This window comes from Apteryx mantelli, chromosome 3 (genome assembly GCF_036417845.1).
Source record: "Apteryx mantelli isolate bAptMan1 chromosome 3, bAptMan1.hap1, whole genome shotgun sequence".
Taxonomy (NCBI): domain Eukaryota; kingdom Metazoa; phylum Chordata; class Aves; order Apterygiformes; family Apterygidae; genus Apteryx; species Apteryx mantelli.
Window position 1 is genome coordinate 67,379,810 of NC_089980.1, and position 20,801 is coordinate 67,400,610.

Below are 20,801 nucleotides of genomic sequence, written 5' to 3' on the forward strand. Positions count from 1 at the left end.
AGAAAATATTGTTGGATATAGACAAGAACAATAGCCAAGAAATAAAGCAATTTTTCAGGAGACCAGTGAGAGCTGAATGTCAAATATCTGCCTTCTATTTAACATGTACTAATATCTAGAATTATCCTAAAGAATAGTCTTCTAGAGAGTAAAAATGATTCTGACACTGAGAAGAAGTGTCAGTGTTAAAAGAGTATTACCAAACCAATACCAAGAGTATTACTCATTACAAGAGTATTAGCAATTTGGTTACTGAACTGAAATTTTGTTTTTATCTCTTCTCAATATTTACCTGAAGATATGGCATCCTTAGTTTTTGTTTCAGACAAAAATCAAAATTGCCTTGATCTGTAAACCACTGGCCACCTTCCATTCAAAAATAGACCACACTTTGAGTAAAAGGTGTTATTATGCAGAGAATTCATAAAACAAAGTGCTTTGTGGTTTTGGATGAAAGTCAGTCCTAATAACGTTTAATCACGTGCATACTGTTTTGGATTTATCTGAAAATTAAGCTAAGCATATTAAAAATATATTCCTGCCATAAGTAAACAGCAGAGTAAAAGTAATTTTGGCTTCTCTTCCGCTGTATCAAATATTACCCCATTCTAACCAGTATATAATTTTAACCACTCCACCATGTAAGTAATTTTTCTTCTGTTTAAGTCAGTTATATTTTACACATATATAATATGTGTATATATATATGTGTGTGTGTGTGTGTGTGTGTGTGTGTGTGTATATATTTAATGGGTGATCAGAAAAGAAATCAGTAAAATTTCCACTATATACCTTGTACTTCTGGACATAATCCTGAATGACTGTCTGTCCTACTACATTTTTTATATTCTCTTCATCCTGCTGAATAACATTTTCCATCAGAGAAATCCAGCTCATAACTTCAGTGATAGCATGGCGTGAAGGAATTTTGTCCATCTGGAGCTGTAGAGATAAAAGACTTTAAATGTGTGCTGTGAAGAGAATGGATGAGAATTCCTTGCTTTGCATTACCATAATACATCGTTCTTTACCTGACCTTATCATATTATTCTGCATCCCTAACAGATCGCTGTCTACTTTTCTGGAATTTTATAAAATAAAGAAGTAAAAAATGCAAGCATATTACAGGAGAATACTATATAACTATATGCATCTTAATAAGAAAATATACTAAATGCTTCTTATTTCCACTTGTCACTGTACATAGAAACTGAATAAACCTAAAGATCGCATTCCTGACTTCTAAAAAACTACTCTGCATTCTCATTCCATAATTCTATACCGGGCTTACATAGAGGATCAATTCTATGCTATACTTTTCTTGTCCTTGTAAATGGCTAAAGAATAGGCCCAGGGAAAATAATCTTCTACTACTCTTCTTGTGGTGGTGATTTCTAAACAGATTTTGAAAAGCACCTGTTTTTTTTTTTTCTTAAGATATTGACTTTCAGCTTTTTGTGCACCAGTTTTTGCTTAAATTTAGTTATTCAAAAATAAAATGTGTTCTATGACAGCATCTTTAGGAAGCAGTATGTATTCTGCATTACAAGAGGGTTCAGAGAACTGCTGAATGACATTATTTCTAACTAACATAGTAGACAGTTGAAATTCGTCTCCCTTCCTCTCTCCCCCTAAATCTGGATGATATTACTAACTCTGAGAGCATTCCAAATTAGAAACTGAAGCAACTGCTTAGACTGCTAATCTCTTAGCAACTGAAGGATAAACCAGTTTTTAGACCAATATAATTCCTTAACGCCAGTGTCGTAGCATCAAAAAACCAAAACCACATAACCAAACCCCTCCTGATCCTACATACACCAGCAGGAGCCTTGCACTGTGTTTTTTAGATTTGTTTTGTCTTCCACAGATTTGCACCCAGCCTATTTTATTTGAACATAACCAAATTCCTAAGGAAACAAGCTCTGCCTAACTTGCAGGATGTGAACTCCATTTTTCCAAAAAAGCACACCAACATGGTAATAAACATGTTGAACAAAACACTCATCTGTTTGTTAGGTAAAATTTAACAAGTGTGACTGTGAAAGTTTGTGAAATTAGCACCAATTAGCTCTAGACATGTGGAAAGACAGGATTTGGACATAACAGTGTAAGCTTTCCCACACTAAAATGCAGATAACATTGTTCCTATCTTGTCCCACATAGGGAAAGAGCAGAAGGGAGCAACCATCTCTCAAAGAAATTGCCAACTCTATGAAGTTATGCAGCGGTTTGTAATGAGACTTTGAGGAGAACAAGACATATTTTAAATCTTTAGAAAGCAACTGTTCTACACAGCTGCAGGTGCAATACATAATCAGTATGTTTGAACTTTCTGGAATATCAAAGGCCATCTCTGCACTAGATCTTTTCCTTACCTGATGCAATTTCTCTTGTACTGCTGGGATTTGTGTAAGCAGCTCTGTCCACTGACTATCAATCTGGGACAATCCTGCACGCAGTGCTGCTGTATCTATCTTCTTCAGCCTGAGCAGCTGGTTCCCAGTACTCAGGACAGAAGATTTCTGTGATGATTTAGCATCCACTTCTTTTGAAAACTCCTGTAAGCAATGTCATTTTCATGGAAGTAAAAAATTACTTGTTTAGTTTGTTTGTTACATGTTTAAGGTTTACCTCAAAGAGCTAAGCATATCCCCCTCCCCTTAAAAAAAATCTGCACTTACTATTAGTGTCACCAGCTACGCTACAGATCTAATGAAAACAGAATTTGTTTTCAGTCATAAAATCATTTTCTGTTTTTAGAAACATCAAGCTTTACAATCATTATGCACAGCAACACAGTGCTGAATGTGCAAACACATCAGCTTTTTGAAGGACAGCTCACCTACAGAAGCAGATTTTTTTTCCATACTCACTGCTTCAATGTTGAGGCAACGTACAACCATTCGATTGATCAACTATTTATTTGTAATTGGAGAGAAAACGTGTCCTAGGCTAACAAACTGTCTTACCAAGAAGGAACTCAGGTGGTCTCGGACTGTTTCCAGTTCCTGAGGAACTGTCACTGACTGCTGGCTCCAGAACTCAAGCCGCTCCATTGCCCATTGTAACCAATGTATCAATTCAGTTGATTCACTCTGATACCTGTAAAGATGTTTATAGAAAGCTAAAACAGTCTTTGCCTCCTATTGCCTCCATGCTCTCCTCCATGTGTGAGAGGAAAATATCATATGTCAGATTTAAAAAAATATATTTTATTTCCTCTATCAAAAAACTTACAATATATATAAAATAAAAATATATAAAAATATATAAAAATTATGTATCAGAGAGCTTTTATTTTATTATGAAGACAGTTCTTAACAACACCTTCTTTTTGTCTTTTAGGACAAACAAAATCTAATGAAGAACTGATAACTAGGAATAACACTGAGTTACCAAAACTATTTGGGCAAGCTGTTCCTCTCACACACATTTCTTTCACTCTCCATTAGAGGGCTCAATCTTCCAAAAACTTTAGCACAAGGCATCTCAGAAATTCAATGCTTTTTAGAAACTATCTTCCTAACATTCCATATCCAAAACAACTAATCACATGTCAGCATTAGATGTTGAGGGCCTCCCCATAAACTTTATACATACAATCCCTTTACGCATCTCACTTGGAAAGGCAAGGGCACCAACAAACCAGGGACATTCACGTGCTGGCAACACGTGAATAATACAGAGTGTGTACACCGCTCAGAGAATGCTATTTCAAAAGTAGCATATGAACATTGCTGAAGACAGCTAAATGCTGTCTTCCATATATGCCGTGGCACACAACTGTGAGAAACAGCAATGGCTGGGTTCCCAGAACATGCTGTGGGTACTCATGTTATCTAGCAAAGCACACACCCTTTCCCATCACCCTGTATGGACCCTAGACTTCTGACTTAGTCATCTAAATTAGGTATCAGCTAACTTCCTCCCACCAGTTCTTATCTGGTGTGCATTTTATTGCAAAATACGAGGGTGGAATGACACTTGTATGGAACAGAAGTAAGATAGTGTAGAGTGGCTTGTTTGACAAGTCAAACCATCACATGCATTTCACAGTATTTTCTTTCTTTTAAATGTGGAATCTAACAGTTTTGTGATCAGAATGACCCCAATTTCAACAGCATGGGCAAAGAAGCTTATTGTGCTCATTACATTAGCACTACCTTGTCCAGTGTTTCAGTATCATTTCCAGCCTGTGAAGCTCCTTGGTCACCTTGTTGGTGTTATTTAACCAGTGCTCTCCTAGTTGGTTCAGTTGACTTTCAAGATCTGAGCAGCTAACAGAAAAAAGAAGCCTCTTCCCATCATCTAGCACCTGGTATAATTTGGGCTGGTATTCAGTCAGGTTAGATTTCAGATGCTGTAATGACAGGGGACAGAAAGTTAGATAGCTCTGCAACTGTCTACTACCCCACTTTCTCAACATCCATTTTGCTTTTATTGCATTTTGTAGCATATTCCGTATCACTATCACACATCATATTCTCTCCCCTCCATTCCAGCCCTAGAACTCCCCAAGGCCAGTTATGTAGGCACCTCCTCAAAATCTGCTGAAAATACTGTTACGAAACCCCTCACATATATTTCTGTTCATGTCTCCTACTGATGAATCCTCTTGAACATAGACATTTAACAGTGGAAAAGAACAATTTCTAAGGAATCATTGTGGAGCAACAGGACATAAGAGAGAAATGGATTGAAAGGACACACCCTCAACTCCCATCTTGCTGAAAACCAGACTGCAATGAAACCTAAAGTTGCCCAATATTGAGTTCTTAGCAGTGACCACATTTCAATCCTTTTAATGCCTATCCTCAGCTGTCAGGTAATCTAACTCTTTTCCTTTCACTGATGTATCCTCCAGCTATGCATAACTACAAAAGAGAAGTTCACCTCACTCATCCAAATCCAAGAATGTAAAAGCCAATTGTTAGGGTGCAAGGCGGCAAAGAAGTTGCTAAAAATGAAAGGTTCTTAACACTTTGACCCCAGGAATTGAACTTGAAGCAGAGACAGATTTCACATAAATGGTGAGAGTTGTAGGTAGGTAAGGAATTTGTACATGTGGGCAAATATACCTGCCAAATTCTGCTATTATTACACAAGTAATACAAGTTTTCAAAATTATTTGTATATCTGACTAAGCTCAGGCATGAAACGTACATGCATTCCCTTTTTTCAGTTATGCTGACATCATTCTGAAGGTGTAAGAAGCTACCAATGCTATGGCGAGTACCTAAAGCTTCTTTCATTTAATGAGCTCTTCATTTAGAGCTCTTTCATGTAAATAGAGCTCTAATAACTTAGCAGGATTTTTTATATATATAACATATATAGAAACATAAATGTTTAACTCCTAGAGAGTAACAAAAAATTTCAAGGCAGTTATAAATTACTTATGACAGATTTTTAATCTAAATGTGGCCTCAGGACAAAAAGAAAAGAAAAGTACTGGAAGTTATGCCATAGCAGAGTAGCAGTGTTTGAGAATCTGGACTCAAATAACCTAATTTATGAAACCTGACAAGAGAAACAGAAATGCAAAACTAATTTAGAGTCACAATGAACACAAACAATGTCTAGCATTAAAGAAAACCAAAATAAAACCCCCACACAATAGGTTGCTTAAGTTCTCCTCATACCCATGCAAAAACAGAAAGCTGTCTGGTAAAAGAACAATATATATAACTAATTCAGGGTGGAAAAGAATGGGAAACATCTATTTGGTGCTGATGAGGCCACATGTAGTGCATCCAATTTTGCTCTCCGCCCGCCTCCTACACAGTTCAAGAGGGTTTTCAAAGAACTGGTTAATGTCCAGCGGAGAGCTATCAAAGATGGTCAGGAACCTAGAGTACATGCCCTAGAGGCTGAGGGAGATGTGCTTGTTTTGGTCTGGCAAAGAGGATCCTAAGGGCTAGTCTAACAGATGACTACAACTATTTGAAGAAGAATCACAAAGATGATGGAGGTACTACTTTCCTCAGTGGTGCCAAACAACACAAGAACAGTGGCCACAAGCTGCAGTTTGGGAGGTTTGGACTGGGCATTAGAGAAATCCTTTTCAGTAGCAGGTGGTGCAGAACTGGAACAGGTCCCAGTGCTGCTGTGGGATCTCCGTCCTTGTAGGTTTAAAAAGCCGTGGCTGATCCAGCCCATGGCAACAGTCCTGCCTCAAGTGGGATACTGGACTAGATGACCTCCAGAGGTCCCTTCCAACCAACATTTCTATAACAAATGACTGGAAAGCACCAACCTGAAAAAGTGTAATCCGGTCTGTAAGCCTGTCCTCAGTCTCTTCCACCAAACCAACAGTGGGAATGCTACCTTCAACAGACTCCAGCTGTCTTGTAAGTTCCTGATAATCCTCATCCAGGCATATCCAGGTCTGCAAGCATAATTTATCTGTGAATATTGGTTTTGATACCTAGTTTTTTTTATTCCTGAAGAAATTTTAAATGTATTACTTGTTTTCTTAACCTCAAATCCTGCAGCTGCGCTATTGTGAATGTACAGAAATAACAGTAAAAATGCCCTGTGAACTGATAACAAGACATCAGCTCTGTGTCAAGCTCAGCTTTTGGTCAGAATACAGAGTTGGTTTATGATTAGATAAATTTATGACGTCCTCCTTGACAGCTAAAGCTAAGCAGCTCTTTTAGGTTTACACAAACACAATTTGTATAATCTGAAGTTCCCAATATATAAGTAGCAAAGATTACATGTAGTTCATCAGTCCCTATTGGGTATGACAAAAGGGACCAATGTCCATCAGTTCTGTCCAGGCACAGGGAATATAGGATATCCTGGTTGGTCACAATGGCAGTACAGAAAAGAACACAGAAATTCTCACCTCTAGAATGTATTCCAGCTCCACACCTCGTTTATGGGCCTGCTTTAATACAGCTGAAGCTTGTGCCATTAGCTCTGAATGTGACTGAGTTTCTCTCAAGAAGGCAAAGCTCCTCATCTTCCTAAAGAGTGTTTCTGTCAGGATCATGTGAGACTCCAGCCCCTGAAAATACTCCTGAGAAATTTTTTGGGGTGGAAGGGGGGAGACAAAAGAAAAGAAAAAGTGCAATACTTACTCAATTCATTACCACTAAACAACATTTTAAGATGACAGCAGTACAATCAAGTAAGTATCTGCAGACATAGAATTAGATAAACTTTTCCCTCCACCAACATTTCACAAAATCCACCACTGAAGAAAAACAGGGTGTCCTTTATATGAAAATTAGATCCTAAGTTGCACTCCATGAACAAAATAGCTTAAATCAGATAAACACCACCAAGAAATTCTTCCTAATAATAAGATATGGCAAAGTCTTATTATATATTGTGGCTGCTATTTGAAAACTTAAATTGCCGTTGGAAGAAAATATTGACGTGGATCAAATTGCTCTGTGGCATAGCAGCACAAGAATAGGAGACTTGTTATTAGAATGAGGAAGCAAATATGATCCTACCTGGAGTTCACCTGCAATAGAGCATTTGAAAGCCATTCAACCAGAACAGTTCATTGACTCTAGTTTAAACTAGAGTAATTTTTAATATATCTTGATTTAGCACTGACCAACCATTCAGAAAAGCTCCTGAACCTTCAGCAATGAAAAGTTAGAAATTTACTGTGTGCAAGCTTACAGTCATGACTAGTCTTGAAACACATCATGGGTTCTTACCTTATGTTTGTCAAGTAGCAACTGGACCTCTTCCTTAGAAGCAACAATCATTTTCTGGTCTCCAGCCGTCTTTTCTCGCCCTGTTTCTACCAGGTCAGCCAGGTCCTGCAAAGCCTGCTCATATTGCCCCTTAAGAGCCAGATTCCGGTTCAAGTCACTCCGTCTGGATCCAACGATCATCATCAGCTCATCATACATATCCTTGGGGGCAAAAAGCAGCAATGATTATCCTTATCTCACACCTCATATGTCTGCCTAGATGCCAACTTGTTGCCGCTGTGTTCCTTTCTGAAGGCTTGCAGAATAACTTCAACTCCCAGCTCAAAAAGACTGTAGATATACTGATTTCACTGATAAATTAACAATGCAGCATTGAAAGAGAGAAAAAATAAGCAGCACCTTGCAACTCTTTCTAGTGTCTGTGTTCAGGAACAAAGTTAGCAGAATCCCAAAGGCTTGCTTTATATAGCAAAGGAGCAAGGTGACGGGACTTAAGTCATCAAAAAACAGACTAGACCTTCCCTTAGGTAGATCTCATCCTATGCCAGTACATAATTAGCCTGAAAGCTTTGCATCAGCATGCATCTCACAGTGAAGGGACAAACTGACAGCATGGCTAGACAACAAATAACACAAGCACTTCCAGTGACTACTGCACACTGCAGATGTAATTTACATTTTGCTTCTTATAATGCAGGGGGGTTGGACTGACTCCATCATGGCTCCAGACTATAGCATCTCAAAGCCAACTTTGTCTCCATCAGTCCTGCCCAAGCACAGGAAGAGATCTGTGCCATAGCAACCTATTGTTAGCAAGCAAGATACACACAACCTATAGTAAAAACCGAATCAGCCCCAAAACAACACTATACTTTATATAGGAAAGAGTATTTTTATATTCTGTATATGTATATATTACCGAGTGTGCCCTTACTGTCAATTTACACAGCAAGAAGAACTGGAAGAACCTCATCAGTTCCTGTGTGCTCTTCTCATCTTATATACCTCAACCATGAAAGTGAGAACAACAGAGAAGCTTTTATTGACTTGAACAGGATCATTTTCTTCTTGCCCTGGTTTTGAGAATTCTATTCTCAGAACATGTGTCTGAATGTGAGGATAAGCCCATACTTTTGATCAAGACAAGAGCAACATTCAGCAAGTAGTAACTCAAAATATCTCTAAGGCCATCCAGAAAAGAGAGAGCTACAGTAAAATACCCACCCTCAGACCACAGTTGGCTCTCCCAGATTTAAGTACACGATTGTGAGAAGCACAACTGTCAAAAAAACAGAGGAAAGGCTTCTCTAAAAACTAAACTCAAGGGGAAGGGGAAATCTGAAGATTGCACAGTGAAAAAAGCAGGAGGCTATAAGGAAGGACAAAGAACGTACTAATACTTTTGATATCACTAGACACGTCTAGGATGGAATGTATGAGCCATACCTGAAGCTTAGATAGCTCTTGCACAGAAGGTTGGTCAATTTGTAGCTTGTCTGCACGCTTCTTTAATTCATTGATTCCAGCATCTAGTTCCTTCAAACCTTCTTCTGCCTGCAGTATGACCTGTATCAGCAAATTATATCATTTAGCTTGAAGGTTTCATAACAGTAAAATAGCTGCTATAAATTGTATCAATTTTCTTTTTTTTTTAATGCCTGAAGTTTTCATCAGTCCCCCCCTTTTTATAATGAATTTGATCCTTAGTGAATAACTTTAAAGAAATACAGAAAAAATATTAATTCAAAGTTGAGAGTCCCTGCTTGTTTTTAAAGACAATGGTGGCACATTTTGTCACAAGCTGTTTTAGCATCATATATTGGTTTATACAAAATTTTGCTGTGAAGTTCTGTGCTATTAATTATAGTACAGTCACCGAAGGTCTATTAGTTGTTTTATCATCTTTTTAAAGCATTATTTGTATTAGCACACATTACTGTTTATCTGAACATCAGGCAAAGAACTATGACAGCAGAAAACATGACAGCAAAATAGCTTTTCTTTCGATTGTTTAGGGGACCAGGACAGGGCCAAAGTTACTGTCAAGGAAAAAGAATTTGTAAATCCCCTTTTGTATATGGAAAACTGCAACTTAAACATACGGGTTGGTATTTGCAAGTGTATGCAGATTATCACTTTTTGAAAAAAAATCAAGTACCTAAAGCCCAGTGTTTCTGTTTAGCTGAAGGATAAGTCTCTTCATCACCCACTGGCACCAGACAACAGTAGTTTTTGTGCAATGAGAAACATTTGTAAAAAGAAGCCCTTAGCTTACTTCATTCACTTCTGTCATTTTGGCAATAACAGAAACAAGAAAATAGTATATCTTTTGTCTCTTTAATTAATTTTAAAGTTAGTTGTTCATCACGCACTTCTTGATTAAGGTAAAACAATTATTTTCCTCAAAATGAGTAAGACTCAAGATTTTACTATAACCCAGTGTAGAAGAAAGCACCTTTGCTTTTTAATGAGTCAACAACAGTCAAAGAATTTTAAAATAACTTTAGACCTCTGGTGAACTGAAGTTATCTTTCTTTCAAATAGTGACCACTCTGTGCATAACCAGGTCAGGTGGGGAGATAAAAAAAGACACATCATGTTTCTTTTAATTTATAGACAGGCGTAGTACATTCTTGGAAGTAGTCATTTTATCTTCACATACCTTATGGGAGTACATACAGTCTCCCATACAAAGTAACTGTCCTCTAGAATCCATTTACACCTTGAATAGAATCTTTCCCTCAATTTTGTTGTCAAATAATAGACATTTGGCAATACCTGAATTTGTTCCATTTCTGGTCTCTCAACTGCCTCTGCCAGTTTCTGTAGAACTAAATATTTGTTATCACCTAGTGATGTAAACAGGAGCTTCAGATCATTCTATGGGAGACAACAACAACAACAAAGTTAATCACAGCACATAACAACTGAAAAATACTTTATGTTTCAAAAAGTTTAAAGTATTAAAGTGCTACCTCTATGTAATAAACATGGGACTGGTCAGCATTAAGGTATAAAGTCTATTCAAAACTGAAAGCATCATAATTATCTAATGCAAAATATGAAACTGCTGAAAGTCTGTAACTGGATACATATGAACAAAAAGCTAAAGCAATTCCTATTCAAAAATGCAACCTGTGAATGCACTTCTGCTTTTCCCTTCCAATTAGATAGCAAAGACTATGTAGTTTCATTTACAAAAATAACTTCTAAGGTGTAGTGTATTCAGTCACATACACTGGTAAACAAGCTAGTTTTAACTTCTTAAGAAAAAGGTTTTGTTCTTTGGAAACTTGAGCAAATGTAATAAAGATGTAAACAAGGGCTCTGCACATTGCAAGGCTAACTACACATTACAAATTTTGAAGTAACTTTTCAGACTGGACGCATACTTTATTACTTAGTAATTTTAAAGTGCTACCATCAATTATTTTTTCTTTTTCACATATTCATCCCAACCAAGCTCCTCATATTGGTAAAACAGAAAATAATCAGTACATTTTTCTAAGACTTTCAACATTATAAAAGGGTGAGTTATTGATTTTTTTGCAAGCAGTAATTCTTTTAAATATTAAATGTCTCTGGTATAACAATCCTATGAATTAGCACAGAATTCTAATAAACTTGTCTCTTTTTTTCAAGAAAAGAAGGCCTTTTCTTGACAATACCAGTCTATTGCAGACGGAAAGTTTTGGAGTTTGGAAAGAAATCCTATAGTGATAGCCTGTGGAAATTATGATCCTAATCTAAAGATGCCAAGAACTTATTTTGCAATTTTTTGCTGGAAGGCACGTTTTTTCATTAAAGCAAAACCACACTAACTGGAGGCTTTATATAATAAGAAAAGGAGACAAGGTAGAGATCACCTAAGATTGAAAGCATTTCTGAATATTATTTCAAAAGATTCCTAAATGTGAACATTTCTCAATTTCTCTCCCTTTTCTTCCCTTTGCTCAATATTGATGGCTTGAGATACAACACCTTACAGAACAATGGGGTGGCTTAAAGGTGATCAGAAAGGTGGGACTATGTTTTCTAATGTATCTAATGAAAATAGTATCGGCAACTGATTGGCAACTGATGGGGAGAGATGGGATCCACCATCCACATGCACACATGTTTTTGCCAACAGGTTGGCCAGCCTGGTAAGGAGGGCTTTAAACTAGGAAAGATGGGGGAAGGGGAGAATTATACAGACAGGGTAGCTGGCAAAATGTGGCTCAAGTTAGGATGCCTCAAGCGGGTGCATGCAGCCAGGGAAGTGCGTACGGGACATGACTGTGGAGGATCCTCTTGCACCCCTCATGGCAAACCCGCATGCTCCATTACCTCTCTGAAATGCCTGTACACCAATGCACGCAGCATGGGGAATAAACAGGAAGAACTAGAGATCTGTGTGCGGTTGCAGGCCATGATCTCATTGCAATTACAGAGACATGGTGGGATAGCTCACATGACTGGAGTGCTGTCATGGATGGCTACGTGCTTTTTAGGACAGACAGGCCAGAAAAGCGAGGTGGTGGAGTTGCTCTTATGTGAGAGAGCAACTGGAATGTATAGAGCTGTGCCTAGGGGTGGATGAAGAGCAAGTCGAGAGCTTATGGGTAAGGATTAAAGGGCAGGCTAGCATGGGTGACACTGTTGTGGGTGTTTACTACAGGCCACCTGATCAGGATGAGGAAGTCGATGAGGCCTTCTACAGGCAACTGGAAGTAGCGTCATGATCACAGGCCCTGGTTCTCATGGGGGACTTCAGCCACCCTGATATCTGCTGGAAAGACAACACAGCTAGGCACAAACAGTCCTGGAGGTTCCTGCAGAGCATTGGTGACCACTTCTTGACACAGGTGGTGGAGGAGCCAACAAGGAGAGGTGTGCTGCTGGACCTGGTACTAACAAACAAAGAAGGACTGGTGGAAGATGTGAAGGTCGGGGGCAGCCTTGGCTGCAGTGACCATGAGATGGTGGAGTTCAGGATCCTGCAAGGAGGAAGCAGGGCAATAAGTAGGATCGCAACCCTGGACTTCAGGAGAGCAAACTTTGGCCTCTTCAGGGACCTACTTGGAGGAATCCCATGGGTTAGGGCCCTAGAAGGAAGGGGTGTTCAAGAGAGCTGGTTAATATTCAAGCATCACTTCCTCCAAGCTCAAGAGCGGTGCATCCCTATGAGTAGGAAGTCAAGCAAAGGAGGTAGGAGACCTGCATGGACGAGCAAGGAACTCCTGGCAAAACTCAACCAGAAGAAGGAAGTCTACAGAAAGTGGAAAGGGGGACAGGCCACTTGGGAGGAATATAGGAACGCTGTCAGAGTATGCAGGGATGCGATGAGGAAGGCTAAGGCCCATTTGGAATTAAATCTGGCAAGGGATGTCAAGGACAACAAGAAGGGCTTCTTCAAATACATCAGTAGCAAGAGGAAGACTAGGGAAAATGTGGGCCTTTTGCTGAATGGGGTGGGTGCCCTGGTGACGAAGGATGCAGAGAAGGCAGAGTTACTGAATGCCTTCTTTGCTGCAGTCTTTACTGCTCAGGCCAGCCCTCAGGAACCCCAGACCCTGGAGGCAAGAGAGAAAGTCTGGAGAAAGGAAGATTTTCCCTTGGTTGAGGAGGATTGGGTTAGAGATCATTTAAGCAAACTTGACACCCACAAATCCATGGGCCCCGATGGGATGCACCCACGAGTGCTGAGGGAGCTGGCGGATGTTAGTGCTAGGCCACTCTCCATCATCTTGGAAAGATCATGGAGAACAGGAGAAGTGCCTGAGGACTGGAAGAAAGCCAGTGTCACCCCAGTCTTCAAAAAGGGCAAGAAGGAGGACCCAGGGAACTACAGGCCAGTCAGCCTCACCTCCATCCCTGGAAAGGTGATGGAGCAGCTCATCCTGGAGGCCATCTCCAAGCATGTGGAGGACAAGAAAGTGATCAGGAGCAGTCCACATGGCTTCACCAAAGGCAAATCATGCTTTACCATTCTGATAGCCTTCTATGATGGGATGACTGGCTGGGTAGATGAGGGGAGAGCAGTGGATGTTGTCTACCTTGACTGCAGCAAGGCTTTCGAGACTGTCTCCCATAACATCCTCATAGGTAAGCTCAGGAAGTGTGGGTTAGATGAGTGGACAGTGAGGTGGACTGAGAACTGGCTGAATAGCAGAGCTCAGAGGGTTGTGCTCAGCGGGGCAGAGTCTAGTTGGAGGCCTGTAGCTAGCGGCGTCCCCCAGGGGTCAGTACTGGGTCCAGTCTTGTTCAACTTCTTCATCAGTGACCTGGATGAAGGGACAGAGGGCACCCTCAGCAAGTTTGCTGATGATACAAAACTGGGAAGATACACCAGAGGGCTGTGCTGCCATTCAGAGAGACCTGGCCAGGCTGGAGAGGTGGGCGGAGAGGAACCTCATGAAGTTCAACAAAGGAAAGTGCAGGGTCCTGCACCTGGGGAGGAATAACCCCCTGCACCAGTACAGCCTGGGGGCTGACCTGCTGGAAAGCAGCTCTGCTGAGAAGGACCTGGGAGTGCTGGCAGACCCCAGGTTAAGCATGAGGCAGCAATGTGCCCTTGTGGCCAAGAAGGCCAATGGGATCCTGGGGTGCATCAGGAAGAGTGTTGCCAGCAGGTCGAGGGAGGTGATCCTCCCCCTCTACTCAGCCCTGGTGAGGCCACATCTGGAGTACTGCGTCCAGTTCTGGGCTCCCCAGTACAAGAGGGATGTGGCACTACTGGAGCAAGTCCAGCGAAGGGCTACAAAGATGATTAGGGGGCTGGAGCATCTCTCTTATGAGGAAAGGTTGAGAGAGCTGGGCCTGTTTAGCTTGGAGAAGAGAAGGCTGAGAGGGGATCTTATTAATGTATACAAATATCTGAAGGGAGGGTGTCAAGAGGATGGAGCCAGACTCTTTTCAGTGGTGACCAGAGACAGGACAAGAGGGAACGGGCACAAACTGAAACACAGACGCTTCCATCTGAACATGAGAAAAAACTTCTTCACTGTGAGGGTGACAGAGCACTGGAACAAGTTGCCCAGAGAGGTTGTGGAGTCCCCTTCTCTGGAGATATTCCAAACTCGCCTGGACACGATCCTGTACAATGTGCTCTAGGTGACCCTGCTTGAGCAGGGGGGTTGGACTAGATGATCTCCAGAGGTCCCTTCCAACCTCAACCATTCTGTGATTCTGTATACTGTATTATTTTTAGAATTCAAAAAGGCAAACTCTAAAGTTGCTTTTTCTCCTTTGAGAACAGTAGTCAGCAACTTCTATTTATTGTAATGTTAATAGGGTGAGAAGGTATGAATTGATGATCCCTTCTACAACAGTTGTAAGAGGTGCACAAGGCTTCTAACGGTGAGTTTAGATTTTGGATAATGATTAGGGGGCCAAGTTTTGGATAGCCTAAGAAGGAGTTTTATTTTCAGTAAGGACTGTCTGAAAATTACCCAAAATTCCCATTGTTGTCAGAGTCACATTCTTCATATTCCTATTCGACATGCACCCCTGTTAATTTCTTCAAAATTAGCATCATACCTTGAAAGTAACTATTTGCTGGAGCCTTTCTTTCATCTGATGGCATCTCTGATTTACTACTGACTCCAGTAAGGTCAGTCTTCTCAGAAGACAATCCACAGTGTCTTCTATAATATCCCTATTATCACCATTCTCAGGAAATGTCTGAGTAAATAAATTCTTGTTCTTATCCATTTCTTCTGTGATCTCTTTGATTTCTTTGGCAAGAGACTGATTTTGTGGAAAGCAAAACAAAGTGACAATTAGACATTCTAGAAGGCAAGCAAACATTATCATAACAACAGCCCATTTTGCAATGAAGTACTGACTTTTTTACATTGCTAATCTACATACATTAGACAAAGTTATGCAACAACAGCATTTCTGACAACAGTAAAAAACAGTTGATCTGAGGAAAACAAATGCTGAAACAAAATTAACCTGTGTAAATGATCTTTTACTCTGAATAAGGGCTTCAGGAAACATAAATGTATGTAGCTGCCTTATGCCAACTGCTGCCTGAAAAAGCTTTCATCTCTCTCTCAACTCCATTTCACGTTGATGAATTAGTACTGTTTCTATACCCCAGAGTTTTCCTCCCTGTTGTTTACTTCATTCCAATTTCAACAGGGTGATGTCTGCTAATACTAAGCAAAGAAATTAAGAGTCTTCCAAATACTATGCTTAATTCTCTTCTAATTAGGCAAAATTTGGGTCAGATACTGCTTTCTGAAATATTCTCTATGCAGGCAATAAAGTTATCTGTACCAATGGCAGGATGCAGCAATTACATAGAGATTATGACAGTGACTGGTCACTTATACAAGATTCTAAAATTTTGTTGCTAAAGTACTATGTAAAATGCAGCCTTACTGGAAGTTTAAAGAATATTCTATTCATGGATTCCTTACTTCTTGCTTGTAGAGGTATGTTTCCGTTTCCTCTGGCAGCAGAGCTGTGGCAACAAACACATGTTCTTCCACACCATCTAGCCACAGGGAGGTGGCTGAGACACCATCATACAACTTCTGTTCTAGATGCAGGCTCTCCTTCTCTGCACGTCCAGCCTGGGCAAAAAGAAGCAAAAGAGTTTCAGAGCAGAAGTACAAGATACTCTCTCTAACATCTAATATTTGGGAAAAGACGGGATTTCCAGGTGGGAGCTAGGGGAGTTTTCGCTGGAAATGGACACTGTAAATGTTTTGCTGGAAGACAGGTGTAAAGACAAATGAAATGTTACCTCAGACGACACATCTTCAAAGGCCTGATTCAATTCAACCAATACTGGTGAAACTAACGATTTATCCTTATCCTGTCCTTCTTCTTTATACAAAGGTACTCCGGACATCAATCTGCTTGGTCTGTTATGAAGCTGTTGAGAAAGAAGTTAAGAGTGTTTCTACCATAAATAGGACACAACATTCAGCCATACAGATTTTACTACCGATTGAGGATACTGCCAAATAATGATCATGGCCCTCCCACAACTGTTCTGTATTCATCCTGTATAAAAGATTGTATGACAGGAGGTTCACCACAAGTGCAGAATAAATACCTGTGGCAAAGAATTAGCAATGACTTGTTTTACCAAAATAATTAATTACTCTTGAATGAATACAAGATATTTAGATCTTTGGAAGATGCTTTCAAGATAGTATTTTGGAAAGAATAGTGGGCCTGGGTCTAACAAACATAAAATAGAGGGTGCATTTAAATATAGACCTTGGATTGTCCCCGATTTACCTGAGTAATCTCTTTCTTTCAGGAAAAATTCTGAGGCTGAGATCACTCGGTTCTTTGCCACATACTCACTAAGATGAAGAACTGAAGGAATAAGCTTAGACTCAGCATGCCAGATTTACTAGCATTTACTCTAGATTGTCACCAGAGTACTGGTCAATTTCAGAGGCTCAATTTGTTACAGAATTATCCTGGAGTAGATGCAATCAAAATTTTTGTCCAAAATTTTTTTTCCTTTGCAGCTCGTTCACATGAATGCAAGTGTACAATTCAAATGACTTTGAACAAGAGCAATAGTAGTGCCAATACTCACTAGTTTATAAAGATGTCACAAAAATAAATTATTCCTTAATCTCTGTATTAACCATATTAACTTAATGCATTTGCTATAAACATATTGTACCTTATGTTATGACAACTGCTTTCACAAAGAAAATGCACAGAGAAATAGCTACCAGCTGTTCTTGTTCCAAAGTTTTCTGGAGTAGTCTCTGCTTGGTATTAAATTCCTGATTCAGGCTTTCCCATTTCATCTTCATCTGTTCTTCAGCTGATGGCTTCTCACCTTCCAAGCCTAATTCTTCAGAGAGTGTATCAGGCTTCTCACTGTAATGAAAAAATGCATAAAGGTTTAACAAATACAAAAGTTATAACAGCATAAGACATTTCTTTCCTCTTTCAGTTAGGAAACACTAACATTTAAATGAAATGCTATTTCTTAAAGCTTTTACTTGTTCTTTCAGGTAGTAAGACAAGAGCTGGTTTGTAACAGGAAGTATTTGGCTGATGAGACAAAATGTACTTTGTAAGTAACTGTTTGGAGTTGCAAATACCCAGATTAACTCAGAACCCTAAACAGATAAAAATTTTACTACATTGAAACATAAACTTTAAACAAGTTTTACTTCAAAGCTTGATATAAAAACTTATTTTATCTTACTTCTCCCCCACCCTTCCAGACATATTCTGATATTTTAATGCAGGTCAAGCATATGACCAAAGTATACTTTTGGTAAACAGTGAATTAAGTTCAGTGTTTACTGTTTGATTTTTTGTTTCTATAATGTAACATCATGTGCACAGAGGTGCTCACTACTACTAAGATACATCAAGAAAGTATTGTAACAGAAGGGTTGACTGCTCCTTGCTTCTCAAGCTGCTCACCCTGCTCCCTCCTCCCCAGGCCTTGCCCTTGCCACTCTCTCAAGGCCTGCATAGGCAGCATGCAGCTATTTTCTTCTGCATTCTCTAAGGCACAACTCTCTTGCAGCCAGATCTGAGGCTTTTCAAGCCATCTACTTCCCCCAAATGGGCAAGAGTGCAAGAAATTCTAGGCCAGAGATGAAATTCAGAACTCTTGAGCTCCAAAAATAAAAATATTCACTAACTGCAGGAAAAATAAAATTATGCAATGAGCATCTCAGCTGGGAAGATCTGATTGCAATGGCAGACTATAATACTTTAGATAGTGATCAGCTATGATTCACATACCAATGATGGACCATAAAGGCACAGTAACTGATCCACTGCTTGACTAATGAATTCTACTTATTTGTAATTTTAGTGTGATGTTTGATGATAAGAATAAAAAGAATTTCTAAAGACTGAAGATGATCTATTAGTACAAACCATTGTTTGTATTACTATATTATGAGACCCCCCCTAGCTATGAACCACAACTCCAGTACATTAGATGCTGTATAAAAAAGAAGAAACAAAGATTAGAGGCTTGCATGTGAAAGAGGGATGCAAACGCAGGGATGACAAAGCATATTGTTGTAGAAATTTACTTCACAGAAGAACACATCAAAACACACCTTAGACATAGGCCTTCTGGAGCACCTTGCTGTGTTAGGATTTCTTCTCCCCGGCTTGCTACTGATCGAAGCAGATTCTTCTGCTCTTCTAGCTCTTGTTCCAGCTCCTAATACAGAAAGTTACAAAAAAACAAAACAAACCTCAGACAGATTGTTTTTGCCTTGGAAGAATATGCCTACACTGCATAACTGCCAAACAGAGATAGCTGAGCTATTTCCGATACGGCTTGCTTGAACACCAAAAGCAGTGCAAGTCTCCACCTGGGCATACAGAAAAGTAGGGAACATAAACTGAGGTGAATTGTTGGACTAATGAAGTGCATTTTATGGAACCTAAACTAGTGATGATGTCAGTGTGCTGTGCAACATATCATACCTTGCAATGTGCATATCTTTTGCTTCTATAAAGACAGTATTGATGGTAGTTGTTCAAAAGTAAAGATCATCCTCTTACAGTAACTTTGAGAGATGATTCAGTTTAATTTTACTGATGGGGAACAGTAGTACAAAGCGGTTAAGTGGCTTGGCCGTGGTCACCAAGGAAGTCTAGTCTACTTGGCTGTCACAGACACAAAATAGGGAGCTGAAGTTCATCATTACAAGAGCATTGAGTAAGGAGCAGTGTAAAAATGAAGACTTCAGTGGAAATATTAATAAGAATGGCTCAGCTACAGTGTTAAATGTGATCTAAAGATAAGAGTAAAAGAAACGCAAAACACCAACTTTCTGTTGCTGCAAACTGCTCTGCTGCTGCTGCGAGCGAGTTGTTCTTGCTTGTGCCAGCCATTCTTGGACAGTGGGACTTTGTGAGAAAACCAAGTCCAGATCACTCTCCTCCTTCTCTTGTAAAGATCCCTGCTTTAAGAGAAAGAAATAAAGAGCATCATTTTAAAAAATCTCTTATATTGCAAGAGAGTTGGCAGGTGTAGCTCTTCAATTGAAAATCATGTATAGTACAGTTTTCCTTCTCTTAAGTTGCTGGCTTACATAAATTCTGAAGTCAGCTATGACTTAAGGTTACTGATGTTTACTGGTCTTTTGTTGCTAGCAAGAAACATCCTTAAAATATAAAAATAAACACACACACAGCACCACACTTAGCAAAATCAGAGAGACCACAGGCTGACGAATTCCTGAAGACTGCTCTGCCTCTCCAAAAAACAGCATCGCTCTGTAATGGAGGGTGCAGCGCTAACTGGCAGTGCAGGGAATCAGTGGATCATTTCTGCCAGGCTTTTGTCTAACTAGAGCCAGGCTTTTGTCTAACTAAAAATGAAAGCATGCTGCTTATCATTCTCATCAAACCTTATTTATCAATAAGTACATGACTCTAACTGTGGTTGGCAGGAAAAGAAAGCAGCAGTTTATATGATACAAGCAAAAAGACAAGAGAGACAAACACAGTGCTATATTAGAGCAGCAGAAGCAACAGTCTCTTTGTTTCCTCTTTCTAGTATTATGCTTCTCCAATATGAGTGATTAGAGAAGTGGTCTGTATAAGCAAACCAAAAAAGAGTAAATGGCTTAGTAGTTACGAAAACTTTACCTACTCCTTGACTTCTGAAATCCGTGTTCTTTGTAAGTTTAAATTATTTTCGTGACAAACACATCTGAATGTAGGCATTTTTAACATACTAGGCCCAATGTTAAGGACAGACTTGTAGTTCTGGCTACTTAGATCTACACACCTCTCTGGATTTATTTAGTGCTACTTGCAGGCACACAATCACTGTAAAGCTTGCACTTGCCTTACTAAAGCTCTGAGAGCTAAAGCTGAGGCTTAATTCTTCTTTTTTAATGTACTTCATTTTTTGCAGGATTCATGTATTACCCTTGACTCAGCTCTTGTGGTGGGCCCAGTCAGACCACCCAGCGGCTCAGACACCACGGCGGGCTCTCAGGAGGTGACAGGCGCTCCATGTCCTGGCCAGCCTTTGCTTCTCGTTGGGGAACCAGCATGGCCAAGGTGACAGCACAAACCGCTCTTGCCTCAGCTGCTGCTCCTTACTGTAACAGCCGGGCCATCCTCTGCCACAGGGCATTGAAACAACCCAGTTTT

At 39.8% G+C, this 20,801-nt stretch overlaps 1 protein-coding gene across 1 annotated transcript in view; it reads right to left on the reverse strand.

The window, feature by feature from the left end:
* The window catches only part of SYNE1 (spectrin repeat containing nuclear envelope protein 1), a 276,957-nt gene that overhangs the window by 66,547 nt on the left and 189,609 nt on the right, over positions 1-20,801 (reverse strand). Inside the window, exons 97-111 of the mRNA XM_067293579.1 lie at positions 19,466-19,600; positions 18,743-18,849; positions 17,378-17,531; positions 16,426-16,557; positions 16,097-16,252; positions 15,207-15,416; positions 10,464-10,565; positions 9,132-9,251; positions 7,686-7,886; positions 6,857-7,030; positions 6,260-6,391; positions 4,167-4,363; positions 2,973-3,105; positions 2,379-2,561; positions 793-942 (exon numbers count right to left, since the gene is read on the reverse strand). Coding sequence (XP_067149680.1) covers positions 793-942; positions 2,379-2,561; positions 2,973-3,105; positions 4,167-4,363; positions 6,260-6,391; positions 6,857-7,030; positions 7,686-7,886; positions 9,132-9,251; positions 10,464-10,565; positions 15,207-15,416; positions 16,097-16,252; positions 16,426-16,557; positions 17,378-17,531; positions 18,743-18,849; positions 19,466-19,600 — 2,286 coding nt within the window. The remainder of the gene's footprint in view (positions 1-792; positions 943-2,378; positions 2,562-2,972; positions 3,106-4,166; positions 4,364-6,259; positions 6,392-6,856; positions 7,031-7,685; positions 7,887-9,131; positions 9,252-10,463; positions 10,566-15,206; positions 15,417-16,096; positions 16,253-16,425; positions 16,558-17,377; positions 17,532-18,742; positions 18,850-19,465; positions 19,601-20,801) is intronic.